This window comes from Ranitomeya imitator, chromosome 7 (assembly GCF_032444005.1).
Source record: "Ranitomeya imitator isolate aRanImi1 chromosome 7, aRanImi1.pri, whole genome shotgun sequence".
NCBI classification, from domain to species: domain Eukaryota; kingdom Metazoa; phylum Chordata; class Amphibia; order Anura; family Dendrobatidae; genus Ranitomeya; species Ranitomeya imitator.
This window is the reverse complement of record NC_091288.1, coordinates 130,153,352-130,171,818: the sequence shown is the minus strand read 5'-3', so window position 1 is coordinate 130,171,818 and position 18,467 is coordinate 130,153,352. Positions and strand designations below refer to the sequence as shown.

Below are 18,467 nucleotides of genomic sequence, written 5' to 3'. Positions count from 1 at the left end.
TTTTATCGGTGCAAGAATAATACAAGAACTGGATAAAAGAGCAATTTCTCTCTAGTTTCCGCCGGATGTCAGTTTTGCATGAAGGAGCGAAGAGGCTGCTGATTGGCTGGACATTATTCTGTCACATGATTCCCAGGAGAACTGACGCAAGAACAGCACTTGCATTGCAGATGAGCTCTCATAAGTGAGGGAGGTGCAGATGGCGGCGCCCACCGGGAGACACGAGGAGCATCGGGGGAGCTAGGTGAGTATTGGGGGGCCACCTGGGACCCCTTTTCTCTGTCCTCCGATGTGCGATCACATCGGAGGACAGAGAAATTAAAAAAAGATCGCTTTTTTTTTTTTTTTTTTGCGATCGCCGGTAAACGGTTAATTACCGGCGATCGCAAATGTGGGGTGGGTTAAAAAAAACCCGAATCATGTTCTCTGGGGTCTCGGCTACCCCCGGCAGCCGAGACCCCGGAGAAAATCGGCCTGTGGGGGGCGCTATTGACTTTTTCCACAGCGCCGTTAATTAACGGCGCTGTGGTTTAAGTACCCTTAGCGGCCGCCGTTAAAAGGCGTATCGGCGGTCGCTAAGGGGTTAAGGGTTATCATAATAGGTTCACTTTAAGTAAAGTTTTTCCCTATCAGCAGGATTTTGCTCAGTAATCTACAGACCTTGTCAGGTTGGCGCCGTTTTACTGAGTAAAATGATACCAGAGTTGATAAAATCCATCTTGTGGTTGTATTTATCTGCATTTGCATTTTTCAGTGAATGAGATTCTTGTGCTTCAGAGCTGCCTGTGGGTTAGGCTTTAACCCCTTTATCACCAAAGGTGGTTTGCATGTTAATGACCGGGCCAATTTTTACAATTCTGACCACTGTCCCTTTGAGGTTATAACTCTGGAACGCTTCAACGGATCTTGGCGATTATTACTTTTTCTCGTGACATATTGTACTTCATGGTAGTGGTAAAAATTCTTCGATATAACTTGCGTTTATTTGTGGAAAAAAAAAAAAAAATTTAGGTAAAATTTTGCAATTTTCCAACTTTGAATTTTTATGCCCTTAAATCGGATATGTCATGTAAAATACTTAAGTAACATTTCCCACATGTCTACTTTACATCAGCACAATTTTGGAACCAAAATTTTTTTTTTTTTGTTAGGGAGTTAAGGGTTCAAAGTTGACCAGCAATTTCTCATTTTTACAACACCAAAGTTTTTTAGCGACCACAACACATTTGAAGTCATTTTGAGGGGTCTATATGATAGAAAATAACCAAGTGTGACACCATTCTAATAACTGCACCTCTCAAGGTGCTCAAAACCACATTCAAGACGTTTATTAACCCTTCATGTGTTTCACAGGAATTTAAAAAAAAAAAAAAAAAACTTTCTCACAAAATTTACTTCAGCTCCAATTTGTTTTATTTTCCCAAGGGTAAGAGAAAAAATTGGACCCCAAAAGTTGTTGTGCCATTTGTTCTGAGTACGCCGATACCCCACATGTGGGGGTAAACCACTGTTTGGATGCATGGCAGAGCTCAGAAGGGAAGGAGCGCCATTTGACTTTTCAATGCAAAATTGACAGGAATTGAGATGGGACGCCATTTTGGGTTTGGAGAGCCCCTGATGGGCCTAAACATTGAAACCCCCCACAAGTGACACCATTTTGGAAGGTAGACCCACTAAGGAACTTATCTAGATGTGTTTTGAGAGCTTTGAACCCCCAAGTGTTTCACTACAGTTTTTAACAGAGCCGTGAAAATAAATTATTTTTTTTACCACAAAAATGTTTTTTTTTAGCCCCCCAAATTTTATTTTCCCATGGGTAACAAGAAGTTGGACCCCAAAAGTTGTTGTCCAATTTGTCCTGAGTACGCTGATACCCCATATGTGGGGAAGAATCATCGTTTGGGTGCATGGCAGAGCTCGGAAGGGAAGGAGCGCCATTTGAAATGCAGACTTAGATGGATTGGTCTGCAGGCGTCACGTTGCATTTGCAGAGCCCCTGATGCACCTAAATAGTAGAAACCCCCCCCAGAAGTGACAACATTTTGGAAAGTAAACCCCCTAAGGAACTTATCTAGATGTGTTTTGACAGCTTTGAACTCCCAAGTGTTTCACTACAGTTTATAACGCAGAATTGAGAAAATAAAAATTAATTTTTTTTCCCACAAAAATGATTTTTTAGACTCCCAAATTATTTTCCCATGGGTAACGAGACATTGGACCCCAATAGTTGTTGTTCAATTTGTCATGAGTATGCTGATACCCCATATGTTGGGGTAAACCCCGGTTTGGGCGCACGGGAGAGCTCGGAAGGGAAGGACCACTGTTCTACTTTTTCAATGCAGAATTGGCTGGAATTGAGATCGAACACCATGTCGCGTTTGGAGAGCCCTGATGTGCCTAAACGGTGGAAACCAGGGTGGATAAAAATCAGTTTTTTTAAAAAAAAAATTAAAAAAATCGGATTTTTTTTTTATTTTAAATCGGATTTTTTTCAATAATCTGCTTTTTGAGGAAAATATTTTACCTGGTTCTTCCATCATGAGATAAAGCTGGGTTGTTTAACTCAGTAGAATAAAGGCTGTATATGTGTAACATTCACAATGCCATGCTCTTCCAGAGGTTTCTGTAGGATTAGTGGGCAGTTTCTCTCCTATATTATCACAGACGCTCGCTTTACTTACGCAGTTCTCAAAACTGAATTTGACTCCGCAGAGGTCCCAGCCTCTTCACGGCAAAAATGTTACAACATGAACAGAGTTGAGAAAGACCTTAATCCTATTGTTCTACAAACCTATGAATACAGAATCAACCCCTTCAGTGCCAAGTCCAAGAAGTTAGACAATATGTTTCTGATTGTTTGGAGTGGAATAGATCTGCACAACACAAGAAGAATGTGAATCTAAGTGTGAGGAGGTGGAAGGGCAAGCAGAAAATGAAAGTGAAACTTTGAGCACAATACTGCAGCATAGCCACAGACAGACAAGTCTGGATCTGTTTGTGTGTACGATCTGAGGTTTATTACATTCTTTCCTTATAATGGCAGCAGGCCGTAAAAGAGACCCAGTTTGGGAATATTTTAATGAAGCTCCTTCGCCTATCGGTAAGGCAGGCATGCGTGCAAAATGCAAACAATGCAACAAAGAGATGCAAGGCCTGGTAGCGCGAATGAGGCAACATCATGAGAAGTGCGGTGATGAAGATGTCCAAAGAAACACTTCTGAACAGGCAGGATCTTCAGGTTGGTAAACATTTTTATTGAATCCTATTTCCAAAGACTGGACTGTCATGTGAGAAATTATATTTCTTATTACTGCATGTTACTGTCATTTGGTACAGTTATGAAGAAAAAACAAATATTCCTTTTGGGGCAGGGGCAGTGATGTGTTGTGTACAATAAGCAGAAATTGTATAAACAATAAAATAACAGCATTGACTTTATTTGTTTAGGGGAATTCATGGATTCTGGAAACTATCCACCTCCAAGATCACCATCATCCTGTTCTACAGTTTCAGAGTTATCCATCCAGGACAGTGCTTCATTAGCAGCAGCATCATCATCAGACACCCACAGCTACACATCACCATCACCCAAAAGGAAGAAAAAACCTTTACCTCCTGGAACCGCCATAGATAGATTTGTGATAAGAACTAGCAGATTAGAAAAAGAGTTGATTGATGAAAAAATTGCCCAGTTTATTTATGCAACAAACTCTTCTTTCCGTCTGACTGAGAACCCACATTTCATTAATATGGTTCAGTCACTGAGACCAGGATACAGTCCACCCAGCAGAGCTGATGTTGCAGGGAAACTGCTGGATCAAGTGTATGACAGAGAAATCTAGCAATGTGCAACAGCTCTGGAGGGTAAAATTGTTAACCTAAGTATTGATGGGTGGAGTAATGTCCACAATGATCCTATTGTATGTGCTTGTATAACAACGGAAGAAGGTAAAGTCTTCATTGCACAAACAACGGATACGTCAGGAAATGCACACACAGCAGAATACTTACAAGAAGTGGCAGTAAAAGCTATAACGACATGTGAACAAAAATTCAAATGTCTAGTACGCAGTTTGGTCACTGACAATGCTGCAAACGTATCCAAGATGAGAAGAGATTTAGAAGAGCAGGGAGGGAATACAAAGCTGCTAATAACATATGGTTGCAGTGCTCATTTGCTGCACCTCTTAGCCAAAGACTTAAGTGTTCCAGAAATAAAGGCAACTGTTGTTGAAATTGCTAAATACTTCCGTAATAATCATTTTGCTGCAGCAGCTCTGAAAAGAATGGGTGGAACCAAGCTAACGCTCCCACAAGATGTTAGATGGAACTCTGGTGGACTGTTTTGAGCAGTATATCAAAAACTGCCCTATTCTGATGACACTTTGTGAAGAAAATCGAGATAAAATAGATGGCACTGTCACGGCCAAAATCCTCAACATTGGGCTTAAGAGAAATGTTGAACATATGCTGAGCTTCCTGAAACCCATCTCTCAAGCTTTAAACAAAATACAGAAAAATAGCTGTTTTATTGCGGATGCTGTTGAAATTTGGAAGGAACTGAGTGAACACTTAAAAACAGAACTACACATGGACAGAATTAAATTACAAGCAGTAAACAAACGAATGGGACAAGCACTGACTCCAGCTCATTTTTTGGCAAATATTGTCAATATCCAATATCCGGGCCAAAACCTAAGTGCTGAGGAAGAGGAGTTAGCTATGACATGGGTATCCAGCAATCATCCATCTTTAATGCCAACTATAATAAACTTCAGAGCTAAGGGGGAACCATTCAAGAAATATGTTTGCTGAAGATATTTTAAGGAAGGTCACACCAGTAAACTGGTGGAAGTCACTTAAGCGCTTGGATTTAGAGACTGTTCAAGTAATGATTTCACTTTTAACAGCAGTAGCTTCTTCTGCAGGCGTTGAAAGAATATTCTCTTCCTTTGGATTCATTCATTCTAAATTGAGAAATCGGTTGGGACCCAATAAAGCAGGAAAGCTTGTTTTTCTTTTCCAGATTATGAATAGGAACAAAGAAGATGATGATGATGAAGATGACAAGTGAGCTACAGAGGACAGCAGGGACAGTAGTATTTAAGTTTTTCATGTGTCGGCTGGGCTGACAGTCTAAGTTTCTTAATAAATATATATATATATATATATATATATATATATATATATATATATATATATATATATATATATATATATATATATTTTGTTTAGCCAAACTAGTTAACAAACATGGATGTTTGTTTAAGCAAATAACTTATGCTGTAATGTTGTTGTTGTTTCAGTTGAATAAATCTATTTAAATTAAGGTCAGGATTATTTTTCTCCTTCCTAAGTACAACAGAACAGTGGTGACCAAATATGAATGATTAACCCATTAAACTGGGGAGAAAAAAGTAATATAAAGTGATTCTAAAAATCTTCATCTACTTGCATGTTAAAGTAGCAAGAACTACCGTATATACTCGAGTATAAGCCGTCCCGAGTATAAGCCGACCCCCCCCTAATTTTGCCACAAAAAACTGGGAAAACCTATTGACTCGAGTATAAGCCTAGGGTGGAAATGCAGCATTTACCGGTGAATTTCAAAAACAAAAATAGATCATTATTTCCCCATAGCTGTGCCATATAGTGCTCTGCACTGTTCATATTCCCCCTTGGCTGTGCCCCATACAGTGCTCTGCACTGTCCATATTCCCCCTTGGCTGTGCCCCATACAGTGCTCTGCACTGTTCATATTCCCCCTTGGCTGTGCCCCATACAGTGCTCTGCACTGTTCATATTCCCCCTTGGCTGTGCCCCATACAGTGCTCTGCACTGTCCATATTCCCCCTTGGCTGTGCCCCATACAGTGCTCTGCACTGTCCATATTCCCCCTTGGCTGTGCCCCATACAGTGTTCTGCACTGTTCATATTCCCCCTTAGCTGTGCCCCATACAGTGCTCTGCACTGTCCATATTCCCCCTTGGCTGTGCCTCATATAGTGCTCTGCACTGTCCATATTCCCCCTTGGCTGTGCCCCATATAGTGCTCTGCAGCGTTCATATTCCCCATAGATGCTCCACATAAATCTGTGCCATGGCCGCTGCTGCTGCAATAAAAAAAAAAAAAAAAAAGCCATACTCTCCTCTCTTGATTGCAGCTCCCAGCGTCCGGTCCCGGCGTCTCCCCCCTCTGACTGATCAGGCAGAGGGCGCCGCGCACACTATATGCGTCATCGCGCCCTCTGACCTGAACATTCAGAGCGCAGGGAAGATGGAGCGGCGCCCGGCGGCTGGAACGCGGACAGGTGAATATTACATACTTACCTGGTCCCGACGTCCAGCTCCCTCTGCCTGTCACAGCTGTCTTCGGTGCGGCAGATTCTTTCTCTATCAGCGGTCACCGGCACCGCTGATTAGAGAAAGGAATAGGCGGCTCCGCCCGTATGGGAGGTGCAGCCGCCTATTCATTTTTCTAATGAGCGGTCCCACGTGACCGCTGAAGAGGGGAAGAAGCTGCAGCACAGAAGCCCGTGGGACTGCAGGGACAGCGCGAGGATCGCTGGGACTAGGTAAGTATACCTCAGCACCCTCACCCGCCGACCCCACCGCTACGTGACTCGAGTATAAGCCGAGAGGGGCACTTTCAGCCCAAAAATTTGGGCTGAAAATCTCGGCTTATACTCGAGTATATACGGTAGTTTAGGTAGAAACTTTGATTTAAATCACTGATTTTAAATCGTGATTTAAATCAGTTAGATTTAAATCAAATCAACCCTGGTGGAAACCCCCTATTCTAACTGAAGCCCTAACCCCAACACACCCCTAACCCTAATCCCAACCATAACCCTAACCACACCTCTAACCCTGACACACCCCTAACCCTAATCCCAACCGTAAATGTAACTCTCACTTTAGCCCTAACCCTAATGGGAAAATGGAAATACATTTAAAAAAAAAATAAATTGTTTCCCTAACTAAGGGGGTGATGAAGGGTGTTTGATTTACTTTCATAGCGGGTTTTCTAGCGGATTTGTATGATTGGCAGCCGTCACACGGTAAGGCGTTTTTTATTGCAAAAAATATTTTTTGCGTTACCACATTTTGAGACCTATAATTTTTCTATATTTTGGTCCAGAGTCATGTGAGGTCTTGTTTTTTGTGGGATGATTTGACGTTTTTATTGGTAACATTTTTGGGCATGTGACATTTTTTGATCGCTTTTTATTCCGGTTTTTGTGAGGCAGAATGACCAAAAACCAGCTATTCATGAATTTCTTTTTGTTGGGGGGGGGGCGTTTATACAGTTCCACGTTTGGTAAAATGGATAAATCAGTTTTATTCTTCGGTTCAGTACGGTTACAGCGATACCTCATTTATATCATTTTTTTTTAATGTTTTTTGGTGCTTTTTATACGATAAAAACTATTTTATAGAAAAAATATTTTTGCATCGCTTTATTCTGAGGACTGTAACTTTTTTATTTTTTAGCTGATGCTGCTGTATGGCGGCTCGTTTTTAGCGGGACAAGATGACGTTTTCAGCGGTACCATGGTTATTTATTTCTTTTTTTTTGATCGCGTGTTGGTCCACTTTTGGTTCAGCGGTATGACAAAGCGTTTTTTGCCTTTTTTTTTTTTTTACGGTGTTCACTGAAGGGGTTAACTAGTGGGACAGTTTTATCGGTCGGGTCGTTACGGACGCAGCGATACTAAATATGTGTACTTTATTTTTTTTTTATTTTTTTTTAGATAAAGATATAAAAAATATAAATTGTTTCTTTATTTCGGAATTTTTTTACACATCTAAAAAATGTTTTTTTCTTTCTTTGTCCCAGGGGGGACATCACTGTATAGGGACAGATCGCTGATCTGACACTTTGCAGATCACGGTGTCAGATCAGCGATCTGGCGTGCCCTGCTGCTTGGTTACCAGAGCCTGCTCTGGACCCGGAAGTAGTCCCTGCAGGACCCGCAAGTAGCTCCGTGGCCATTTTGGATCTGGGGCCTGCAGGGAGGAGACGCTCGGTACAAGGTGAGCACATCGCCTTGTACCGATCGTCTCAGGGAAGCCCGCAGGGAGCCCCCTCCCTGCGCGATACTTCCCTATGCCCCCGGAACACTGCGATCATGTTTGATCGGTGTGCCGGGGGTTAATGTGCCAGGAGCAGTCTGTGACCGCTCCTGGCACATAGTGCCGGATGTCAGTTGCGATAATCAGCTGACACTTGGCCGCGCTCCCCCTGTGAGCGCGGCCGATCGCGCTGGACGTACTATTCCGTCCTTGGGAATTAGGGCCCACCCCACATGGATGGAATAGTACGTCCAATGTCAGAAAGGGGTTAAGGCTCGGTTTTGATCACTGGTCGCGAACACTCATTCCGATTTTGGACTGCTGATGGCATTGTTCTCCCTGAGCAATATGCCTTGTGGCAATGTGTCAGTCAGCTGCTTCCTTATGAAGAACATGAGCACTCTGTGGACCGTTCCTGCGTATGGGTGTGCCGGCTGAAATGGCTGTTAGCTGAAGATCAGACATAAAGCATCATTCACCCGACAGCTATCTATTGTGTATGGCCAGCCTTAAGGTACCGTCACACTCAGCAACTTTGCAATGAGAACGACAACAATCTGTGACGTTGCAGCGTCCTGGATAGCGATCTCGTTGTTTGACACGCAGCAGTGATCTGGATCCCGCTGTTATATCGCTGGTCGTAGCTAGAAGTCCAGAACGTTATTTGGGCGTGTATCGTCATGTTTGACATCAAAAGCAACGACGCCAGCAACGTTTTTACATGGAGCGAGAACGATAAGTGAGTCGCTGTTACGTCACTGGATCGCTCCTGCATTGCTTTGGAGTTGCTGTGTTTGACGTCTCTACAGCGACCTAAACAGCGACGCTCCAGCGGTCTAGCTTAGGTCGGATTGTTGTCTATATCGCTGGAGCGTCGCTTAAGGTACCGTTACACTAAACGATTTACCAACGGTCACGACCAGCGATACGACCTGGCTGTGATCGTTGGTAAGTCGTTGTGTGGTTGCTGGGGAGCTGTCACACAGACAGCTCTCTCCAGCGACCAACGATCAGGGGAAAGACTTCGGCATCGTTGAAACTGTCTTCAACGATGCCGAAGTCCCCCTGCAGCACCCGGGTAAACATCGGGTTACTAAGCGCAGGGCTGCGCTTAGTAACCTGATATTTACCCTGGTTACCATTGTAAAAGTAAAAAAAAAAAAAAACAAAACTACATGCTCACATTCTGATGTCACGTCCCCCGGCGTCCACAGGGTTAAAACGGCTTTCGGCAGGAGCGCTGCTAATGCACGCGCTCCAGTTGACAGCTTCCCTGCACTGACTGTCAGTGCCGGCCGTAAAGCAAAGCACAGCGGTGACGTCACCGCTGTTAGTGCCGGCGCTGACAGTCAGTGCAGGGAAGCTCTCGGCCGGAGCGCTTGCATTAGTAGCGCTCTTGCCGAAAGCAGTTTTAACTCTGTGGATGCCGGGGGACGTGACAGACATTAGAATGTGAGCATGTACTGTTTTTTTTTTTTTTTTTTTTTTTTACTTTTGCAATGGTAACCAGGGTAAATATCGGGTTACTATGCGCGGCCCTGCGCTTAGTAACCTGATATTTACCCTGGTTACAAGTGAACACATCCCTGGATCGGCGTCACACACACCGATCCAGCGATGACAGCGGGTGGTCAGCGACCAAAAAAAGGTCCTGATCATTCCCCAGCGACCAACGATCTCCTAGCAGGGGCCTGATCGTTGGTCGCTGTCACACACATCGAGATCGTTGCTACGTCACCAAAAAGCGTGACGTTGCAACGATATCCTTATCGATATTGTTGTGTGAAGGTACCTTTAGTGTAACTGTACCTTTAGATTCCTAGCTAAATAATTGTTTGTTTTCTGCAGGTGTGATGATGGCAGTTGACAGAGTCATTGAAGATCTGAAGAAACAATCAAAACCAGTTACAACCCCCGAGGAGATTGCACAAGTAAGTAGCTTGCAATGGTATCAGCAAAATCCATATGGAAACTCACGATTTTCAAGTTTTTCTTTTTTGGGTGGGTAAGTTCACATGGCGTTTTTGCTGCGTTTTTTTCTTTTTGCGGTTTATGCTAATTTTCATCTGCTTTTACAGTGCAAGCAAAGCCTGTGAGATTTCAGGAATCTCACGCACACACATTGGTTTTTGTGTTCTCTGTATTTTGTGCTTTGCTGCATTTTTTTGTTCAAAGAGCATGTCACTACTTTCAGCGTTTTCCACCCACTGACTTGAATGTATAGTGAGAAAACGCTTCAAATACGCAGGTTGACTTTTCTTGCAAGCGTATTTGCTGCAGCAAAGTCAAGGGCAGTTCCTAGAAACCGAATTACCGGTATGTCTAATTCTATTTTCTCTAGTCACCTTCCACGACAGTTACCTTGGAGATATATCAACATTCATTTCTTTAGGGAGGGACCACGGCCTGTAGAACACGTCTGCCAAAAGTCAGATCCCTGTCAAAATTTAGCCTGTAGTGTCTGGTGAAGGTATGTACAGAAGACCATGTGGCGGCTCTGCATATCTGTTCTGATGAGGTGTTCCCTCTTGCTGCCCATGACGTGGAAACCGACCGGGTAGAATTGGCCTTCAGCGAGATTGGCGGAGGGAGATCTTTTGCCGAATATGCAAGGCAGATTGTTTTATCCAGCTTGCAATTGTGCTCTTAGCCGCTCTTTTCCCTTTTATTCTGTCCCGAGAACTGGATAAATAGATTCTGGTCGAGCCTCCAAGTCTTGGACTGCTCCAGGTAATGGAGAACTACCCTGCGGACGTCCAGGGTATGGAAGTTTTCCTCCTTCTCATTGAAGGGTTTGGACAAAATGAGGGCAAAACCACATCCTGACCCCTATGAAAATCCGAAACGACTTTGGGCATAAAGGCGGGGTCTAGTCGTAGGACTATGCTATCAGAGTTTATGGATAGGAAGGGTTCTTGAACTGACAAGGCTTGCAATTCTCCTGCGCGCCTAGCTGTGGTAATTGCGACCAGGAATACCGTTTTAAGTGTAAGGCTAGGTTCCCATTACATTAATGGGACCGCGCTAACGGACAGCGTTGCACTGCGAAATTAACGCCGTGCAACGCGTCCGTTAGCGCGCCCATTCACAGCAATGGGGACGTGCATCACTAGCGTGTGCCATTTTCGGCACGCGCTAGCGATGTGCCGGTGTTCTGTGGAGCGCCGCGGATGCTGCTTGCAGCACCCGAGGTCCATTCCCCGCTCTCGCAGATAGGAGATCTTTGTCGCCTTCCATGGTCAAGCTGTATACAGTCACCGATAGACAAGGAGACGGCGCCTTACCTGGAGGCCCAGACCAGGATATGAAGGTATCGAGGTCCCCAGCGATTATCAAGTGCTCCTGCCCCTTCGGTCCATAGGGAGGCTTGAGACGACCCTATCCTGTCAGCGATTACTGGCTATCGACATGATTGAACGCAGGAGACTGCGTGCGTTCCAGCGTGCAGCCCCAGGCCGCGAACCAGAAGTGCATTGATGTCACATCCGGCTCGCGCGAACCTGGAACGCCACACGAACGCCGGAGAAGGAGGAGGCCGCCGGGGAGCTCAGCGAGGACCCCGGCAGCACGTCACCTCCCCGCTTTGCCCCGGACAGAGGGGTGGGAAGGAGGGCCCGAGTCCACCGATAGAGATGGAGCGCAGCACATGGAGGAGGAGAGGATCACCGCCCGACCTCAGCTGCCTGGCGGTAAAAAAAAATCCAGGTGCTCCGTTCACCGGCCACGACAGCACCTGCAGGACCTCTTCATGCCCTACTGGAGGACAGGAAAAACACTGGAGATATCAGGAAGGGAAGGGTTATTTAACCTCTTTGTTTGTTCGAATATATATATAACACACACACACACACACACACACACACACACACACACACACACACACACACACACACACACACACAATAAACAATAAAACGAATCATTACGATGTCCAGAGCTATACATTATGCCTCTGAGAACACAGCACAAGTGTAGTTGAACAAGGACTCTGGCACATAAAAGGGTACATGCTTCTCATCTTGAGAATCACCTCGGTACATGGACCTTATATACAGAATACAGAACCTGTAAGGAAAAGCAATTGTAGAGATAGGAGAAAAGGAAAGAAAAGACTAAGGAAAAAAAAAAAAAAAATGGGGGAGAAGGGGAGTAAGGAGGGGAGGGGGGCTAAGGGAGGCCCAGCAATGTACACGCCCACGTATTGAGAATTATGAGTATGTACGCAGCCAAGTCAGGAACCCTGTGCTCTCCTTGAATGATTGCCAGAGGAACCAGGTGCGTCCCTGGTCATATGCAGCATCACCATCATCCGCCACCAGCGACTCCAGACGATGTAATCTATCCATTTCAGCTATCCATTCCTCCGTGGAGGGGACCTCAGTGGACCTCCAATGTTGGGGAATAACTGCCCTGGCAGCTATGAGGCAAAATCTCAGGATCCCCTTTTTAACGGAAGCTATCGAACTGGGTATCAGGGACAGTAGGGCCATTTGGGGGGAGGGCTCGTGGCGGACCCCAGTCATCAAATGAAAGGCATCGAAAACTGAGTTCCAGAAGGGTTGCAGGGGACCACAGGACCAACAAACATGAAGCATAGAGCCCGTGGCGGAGCCACATCCCCAGCAGGCGTCCGAGATCTCTGGGTTAATCCTGTGGAGAAGGGCGGGACACCTATACCAGCGTGTCAGTAACTTATAATTCCTCTTCTGCACCTGACTGGACATCGTCATCTTATGTGCAAGAGTGAAGATTTTTAGAATATCTGCCTCAGAAAAGGTGATCCCCAGGTCCCTCTCCCAAGCCTCCATAAATCCAAGCGTAGTAGGGGGAAGTGAATTAAAGACCAGGCCATAGAGCACCAAAACCACGTGGGAGGGACCCTCGGTAGGGAGCATCAGGGACTTAAATGGCATCAGCGCCCCCATCGGCACACTGGAAGAAAGCTCCGCAATTGCAGAAACTCTGGCCCGGACAACGGTGTCGTAAGACCAGATCCTCGTAACCCCCGCACGCCAGAGAGCCCGGCAAGCTTATCCTTCACCTGACCCAGTCCCACCCCATCAAGTCGTGACCAACACAGATGCGTAGATCTATTCATTGTTGGGGGGAAAGGCCAGATTGTCAAAAAGGGTACTCGGTCTGCTCAATCGGGAGGTCAGGTGTAATTTCACTTAGGATCTATCCCAGAACCTCAAAACAGTCTGTGTGAGTGGAGCAAAACTCGACACAGGTGGGCGTCCGGTCCCCCACAGCCAAGGCAGCCAGTACAAAGAAGAGGGCGAGAAGTTTCTCCAGGAGCACCCACTGTTTGAGCATCACTGAACCTCCAGTCGACAATCCTAGAGAGCAAGACTGCCTGATAATGTTTAGAATCAGGAAGGCCTACCCCCCTTTAGTCTTGGGTCTCACTAACACTGAGAATAGAGTCCGCAGCTTCTTAGCTCCCCAAATAAAGCTATTGATGGCCAACTGCAAGCGCCTAAAAAAGCGATCCGGAACCTGCACTGGATCAGTCTGAAAAAGATAGAGGAATTGGTCAAAATGGATATTTTACCCCACTCCCACCCGTCCGAACCAAGATGGCTGAGGTCTGCCATACCGTTTAAGGTCCGAGATAGTTTTCTGCAGGAGCGGGACGTAGTTCAGAGCATATGTTGCGCTAATGTCAGCAGGTATTAAGACTCCTAAATATTTTAAGGCATCGGTCTTCCACTTAAAAGAGGACGCCTGGAGCTGAAAGACTAGATCATCAGGCAGGGAGATATTGAGCACGGAACTCTCGGAGGAGTACAGGAAAAGCCACGGTTGGGTTGGTAATGTACAGCAATAAATCATCCACATACAGGGATATCTTAAACTCATGTTGGCCAATCCGCAGACCCTCAATATCAGGAGACTTCTGTAATGCCACTGCCAGATGCTCCATCGCAAGGATATAAAATAGGGGGGAAAGGTGGCAACCCTGACGGGTCCCGTTTCTTGTCAATGGGCGGGGAAAGGGTACCGTTCACTCTAAGACGGGCCGTAGGCCTATGATACAGAGCAAAAATCCTCTCCAACATGTTAGGTCCCACTCCCAGTTGCTTCAGGGAGGCACGTAAAAAGGTCTAACCTAGGCGATCAAATGCCTTCTCAGCGTCAATAGATAATAAAAATGCTGGTACCTTTCCTGTGCGCATGTACGAGGTCCGAAGCTACGTCTTCACCGTGTTATCCTTGGCCTCCCTGTGCGGCACAAAGCCCACCTGATCACTATGGATGGACCCAGGGAGAATAGGGTTCAGTCTACCAGCTAACACTTTCGCGAACACCTTCACATCCACATTAATGAGGGATATGGGCCTATAGCTTGCAAACAATAGGGGATCTTTTCCCGGTTTAGGAATCACGGTGATTGTGGCCACCAGCGTTTGGGGGGCAAAGGGGCAGCTGGCCGAGATGGAGTTACAGTTTGGTCATGAAGGGGACCAGGGAATTTGCATATAACTTATAGAAGGCGGCAGAGAATCTGTCGGGACCAGGGCTTTTACCATTAGCCAAAGATTTTATCGTGTCTAAAACCTCCTGTTCCGAGAGAGGACTCTCCAGGGCCTCAGACTCCTCCACCCACATAGGCGGGAGCTCAGTGTTTCGGATGTAGTCGTCCACCCGTGCTTGAATCTCGGAAGGGAACAGATCAGACAACGGGCCGCTTAAATTGTAGAGGGTCTCGTAATATGCTCTGAATGAGTCCACAATCTCCTCAGGAAAATGGACCAGTTCACCCGTAGCAGACCTCATGGTAGGGATACAAGTGGTAGGGACACGGGGGTGCAAAAACCTCGCTAGAGCTCTCCCGGGTTTATCAGAGTACTTATACAGAAATTTATGAAAGCGGTCCCTCTGTCGTACTAACGTCGTCTCCAACAAGGCACTCAACTCACAGCGTGCCCGGAGGAGATCAGCCAGCATCTCTAGTCCGTTTATGATCCAACTCCAGAGTTTGGCTACGAATCAATAAACCCACAATGTTAGTCTCCCTCTCTCTCTTCAGTCGGGCCCCCTGTTGTATAAATACTCCCCGTATAACTCCTTTCAAAGCCTCCCATTGGTATGGGATGGCCGTGGGGTAATGCTTGTGAAAATCTAGAAAGTCTGAGATTGCTGTTCGCACAGCTGCCTGACACATTAATCTCCAAGGAGACCAGGGTTTAAGTACCAGGTCCATTCTCTCGGAGAAAGGCTCGGCAGCCGAAGGGAGAGCAAAACTGGAGCATGGTCTGACACGATATTGTGGTCAATGTCAGACTTTGGGTCAAGAGACATGAGCCCGTGGCTGATCAAAAAATAATCCAATCTACCATAGGAATTATGTACTGTGGAGAAGTAGGTATAATCTCGAGTAGTGGGGTGTAGTAACCATACATCCACCAACCTTGAGTCCGTCAAGGCCCGCCGCAGTCTCTCCAGCTGTGTAGGTCCAGAAGCTGCTGCTGACTGTGCAATTGTGAGGAAAGCGACTCCACTTTAACTTCTAATGCAGAGACAGTGGTGGTAAGATGGGACACGTCTTCCTTAACCCCTTCACACCCGGAGCTTTTTCCGTTTTTTCATTTTCATTTTTCGCTCCCCTCCTTCCCAGAGCCATAACTTTTTTTTTTTTTTTTTTTCCATTAATATGGCCATGTGAGTGCTTATTTTTTGCGGGACGAGATGTACTTTTGAACGATATTATTGGTTTTACCATGCCATGTAACAGAAAACAGGAACAAAATTCCAAGCGTGGTGAAATTGCAAAAAAAGTGTAATCTCACACTTGTGTTTTGTTTGGCTTTTTTTCTAGGTTCACCAAATGCTAAAACTAACCTGCTATTATGATTCTCCAGGTCATTACGAGTTCATAGACACCTAACATTTCTAGGTTATTTTTTATCTAAGTGGTGAAAAAAAATTCCAAAGTTTGCTAAAAAAAAAAAACATTGCACGATTTTCCGATACCCGTAGCATCTCCAATTTTCGTGATCTGGGGTCAGGTGAGGGCTTATTTTTTGCTTGCCGAGCTGGCGTTTTTAATTATACCATTTGGGTGTAGATACGTTCTTTTGATCGCCCGTTATTGCATTTTAATGCAATGTCACGGTGACCAAAAAAACGTAATTTTGGCGTTTTTAATTTTAATTTTGGCATGCTTCAATAGCCTCCATAGGAGGCTAGAAGCATGCACTACACGATCGCCTCTGCTACATAGAGGTGAAGTACAGATCACCTCTATGTAGCAGAAAGGCAGGTGTACTTTGAACGCCGATCACAGGGTGGCGCTCAAAGCAATTGGCCATCAACAACCATAGAGGTCTCAAGGAGACCTCTGGTTGTTATGGCAATGCACCGCTGACCCCCGATCATGTGACGGGGGTCAGCAGTGCGAGTAGCTCCGGCTGCGCGGCCGGGAGCGCTAGTTAAATGCCGCTGTCAGCGCTTGACTGCGGCATTTAACTAGTTAATGGGCGTGGGCGGATCGCGATTCCGCTCGTGCTCCATGCGCGCACATGTCAGCTGTACAAAACAGCTGACATGTCGTGGCTTTGAGGTGGGCTCACCGCCGGAGCCCACCTCAAAGCAGGGGATCTGCCAGCTGACGTACTATTCTGTCAGCTGGCAGAAAGGGGTTAAGGGACCCCACTTCACTCTTGCACACTGCCTCAAGACGCTGTATATAGCCCTCCATGTCAGCCTTTGTAGGGAAGTCACTCAGCTGCGCTCTCAGCTCAGAGGCAGTTATATAGTCATCAGAGCCCAGGGACCTAACAGGAGCCTGTGTGGGGAGGCCATGAGATGCAGTGATGGTGGGCACAATGTCCTCGGACACTAGGCTGAGAGGGGCCCCTCCGTCATGTCTCCCTGGTGGTAGTAGTGGGGGGCCCATTTCAGTTTCCTGAGCCTGATAAGGGTGCAGTATAGGGGGGAGACAGGTCCTCACCCAGCTCCGACACGGTCCATCCAGGGGGGGGAGGGGCAGGTCACAGCTCTCGCCTCTCCCTTGCTCTGTGCTTGGCTCCCCCCTGTCAGCTTCCGTGGTGAGCGGCTGGTCCCTGGTGCAGCAATCACTCGTCCTCTCTCCTGTGCCTTCTCTGCTGTGGCCCCATTCTTCTGAGTGCCTGCATTTCAAGGTGGAGAGCTCCTGTGTGGGTGCTGCTGCATGGAGGAGGATGCACCTCCCCCCTCCACCATGGCTGAAGGAGCTGCTATCTTTCCCGCCCTTCCAGACATCGACATGTACCTGGTGATACTGGAGCCTGCGGGGCCCGCTGTGAGCTCCCTGGGTGCCTGGGAGCGGAGCCCGACTTTGCTCTTCAACATGGGTGGGTGAGTGGAGCTGATGATGGCTATATAATTGCTGCAGAGGTCTCAGGCACGCTGGAGCTCAGGAGAGATGTGTTCACAGCTCCATGCCAAAGCCATGCCCCCTCATTTAACCTCTTTGTGTTCCTGTACCCCATTAGGGCGGGGAGACATTCTCCAAGGTGACTGTCGTGGAAGGTGACTAGGGAAAGAGATATTACAAAGATTCTTTTTTACACATGTACTTATTTATGAAAAAAATAAAATAAGATACTCTTTAACCCCTTAATCCCATTGGACGTACTATCCCGTCAAGGTGACCTGGGACTTAATTCCCAGTCACGGGATAGTACGTCAAGCGCGATCAGCCGCTGGGGAAGCGTGGCCGGGTGTCAGCTGACTATCGCAGCTGACATCCGGCACTATGTGCCAGGAGCGGTCACGGACCGCCCCCGGCATATTAACCCCCGGCATACTGCGATCAAACATGATCGCAGCATTCCGGGGCATAGGGAAGCATCGCACATGGAGGGGGCTCCCTGCGGGCTTTCCTGAGACCCTCAGTACAAGGCGATGTGCTCATCTTGTACCGAGCGTCTTCTCCCTGCAGGTCCCGGATCCAAATGGCATGGGACCGCATCCGTGTCCTGCTTTGCACACCCTTGGCATTCTCTTGATGAGCTTCAAAAGGTAGTCCCCAGGAATGGTCTTCAACAATTTTGAAGGAGTTCCCAGAGATGCTTAGCACTTGTTGGCTCTTTTGCCTTCACTCTGCGGTCCAGCTCACCCCAAACCATCTCGATTGGGTTCAGGTCTGGGTTAGCACCCATAAATGATGGTCCAACTAAACGCAAACCGGATGGAATAGCATGCCACTGCAAGATGTTGTGGTAGCCATGCTGGTTCAGTATGCCTTAAATTTTGAATAAATCCACAAAAGTGTCAGCAGCCAAGCACCACCACACCATCACACCTCCTCCTCCATGCTTCACGGTGGGAACCAGGCATGTAGAGTCCATCCGTTCACCTTTTCTGCATCACACAGACACGGTGGTTGGAACCAAAGATCTCAAA

The 18,467-nt window shown here is 46.5% G+C and overlaps 1 protein-coding gene across 1 annotated transcript in view; it reads left to right on the top strand.

The window, feature by feature from the left end:
* Positions 1-18,467, top strand: part of HSPD1 (heat shock protein family D (Hsp60) member 1) — a 253,106-nt gene that overhangs the window by 69,190 nt on the left and 165,449 nt on the right. The window contains exon 4 of the mRNA XM_069733806.1: positions 9,924-10,006. Coding sequence (XP_069589907.1) covers positions 9,924-10,006 — 83 coding nt within the window. The remainder of the gene's footprint in view (positions 1-9,923; positions 10,007-18,467) is intronic.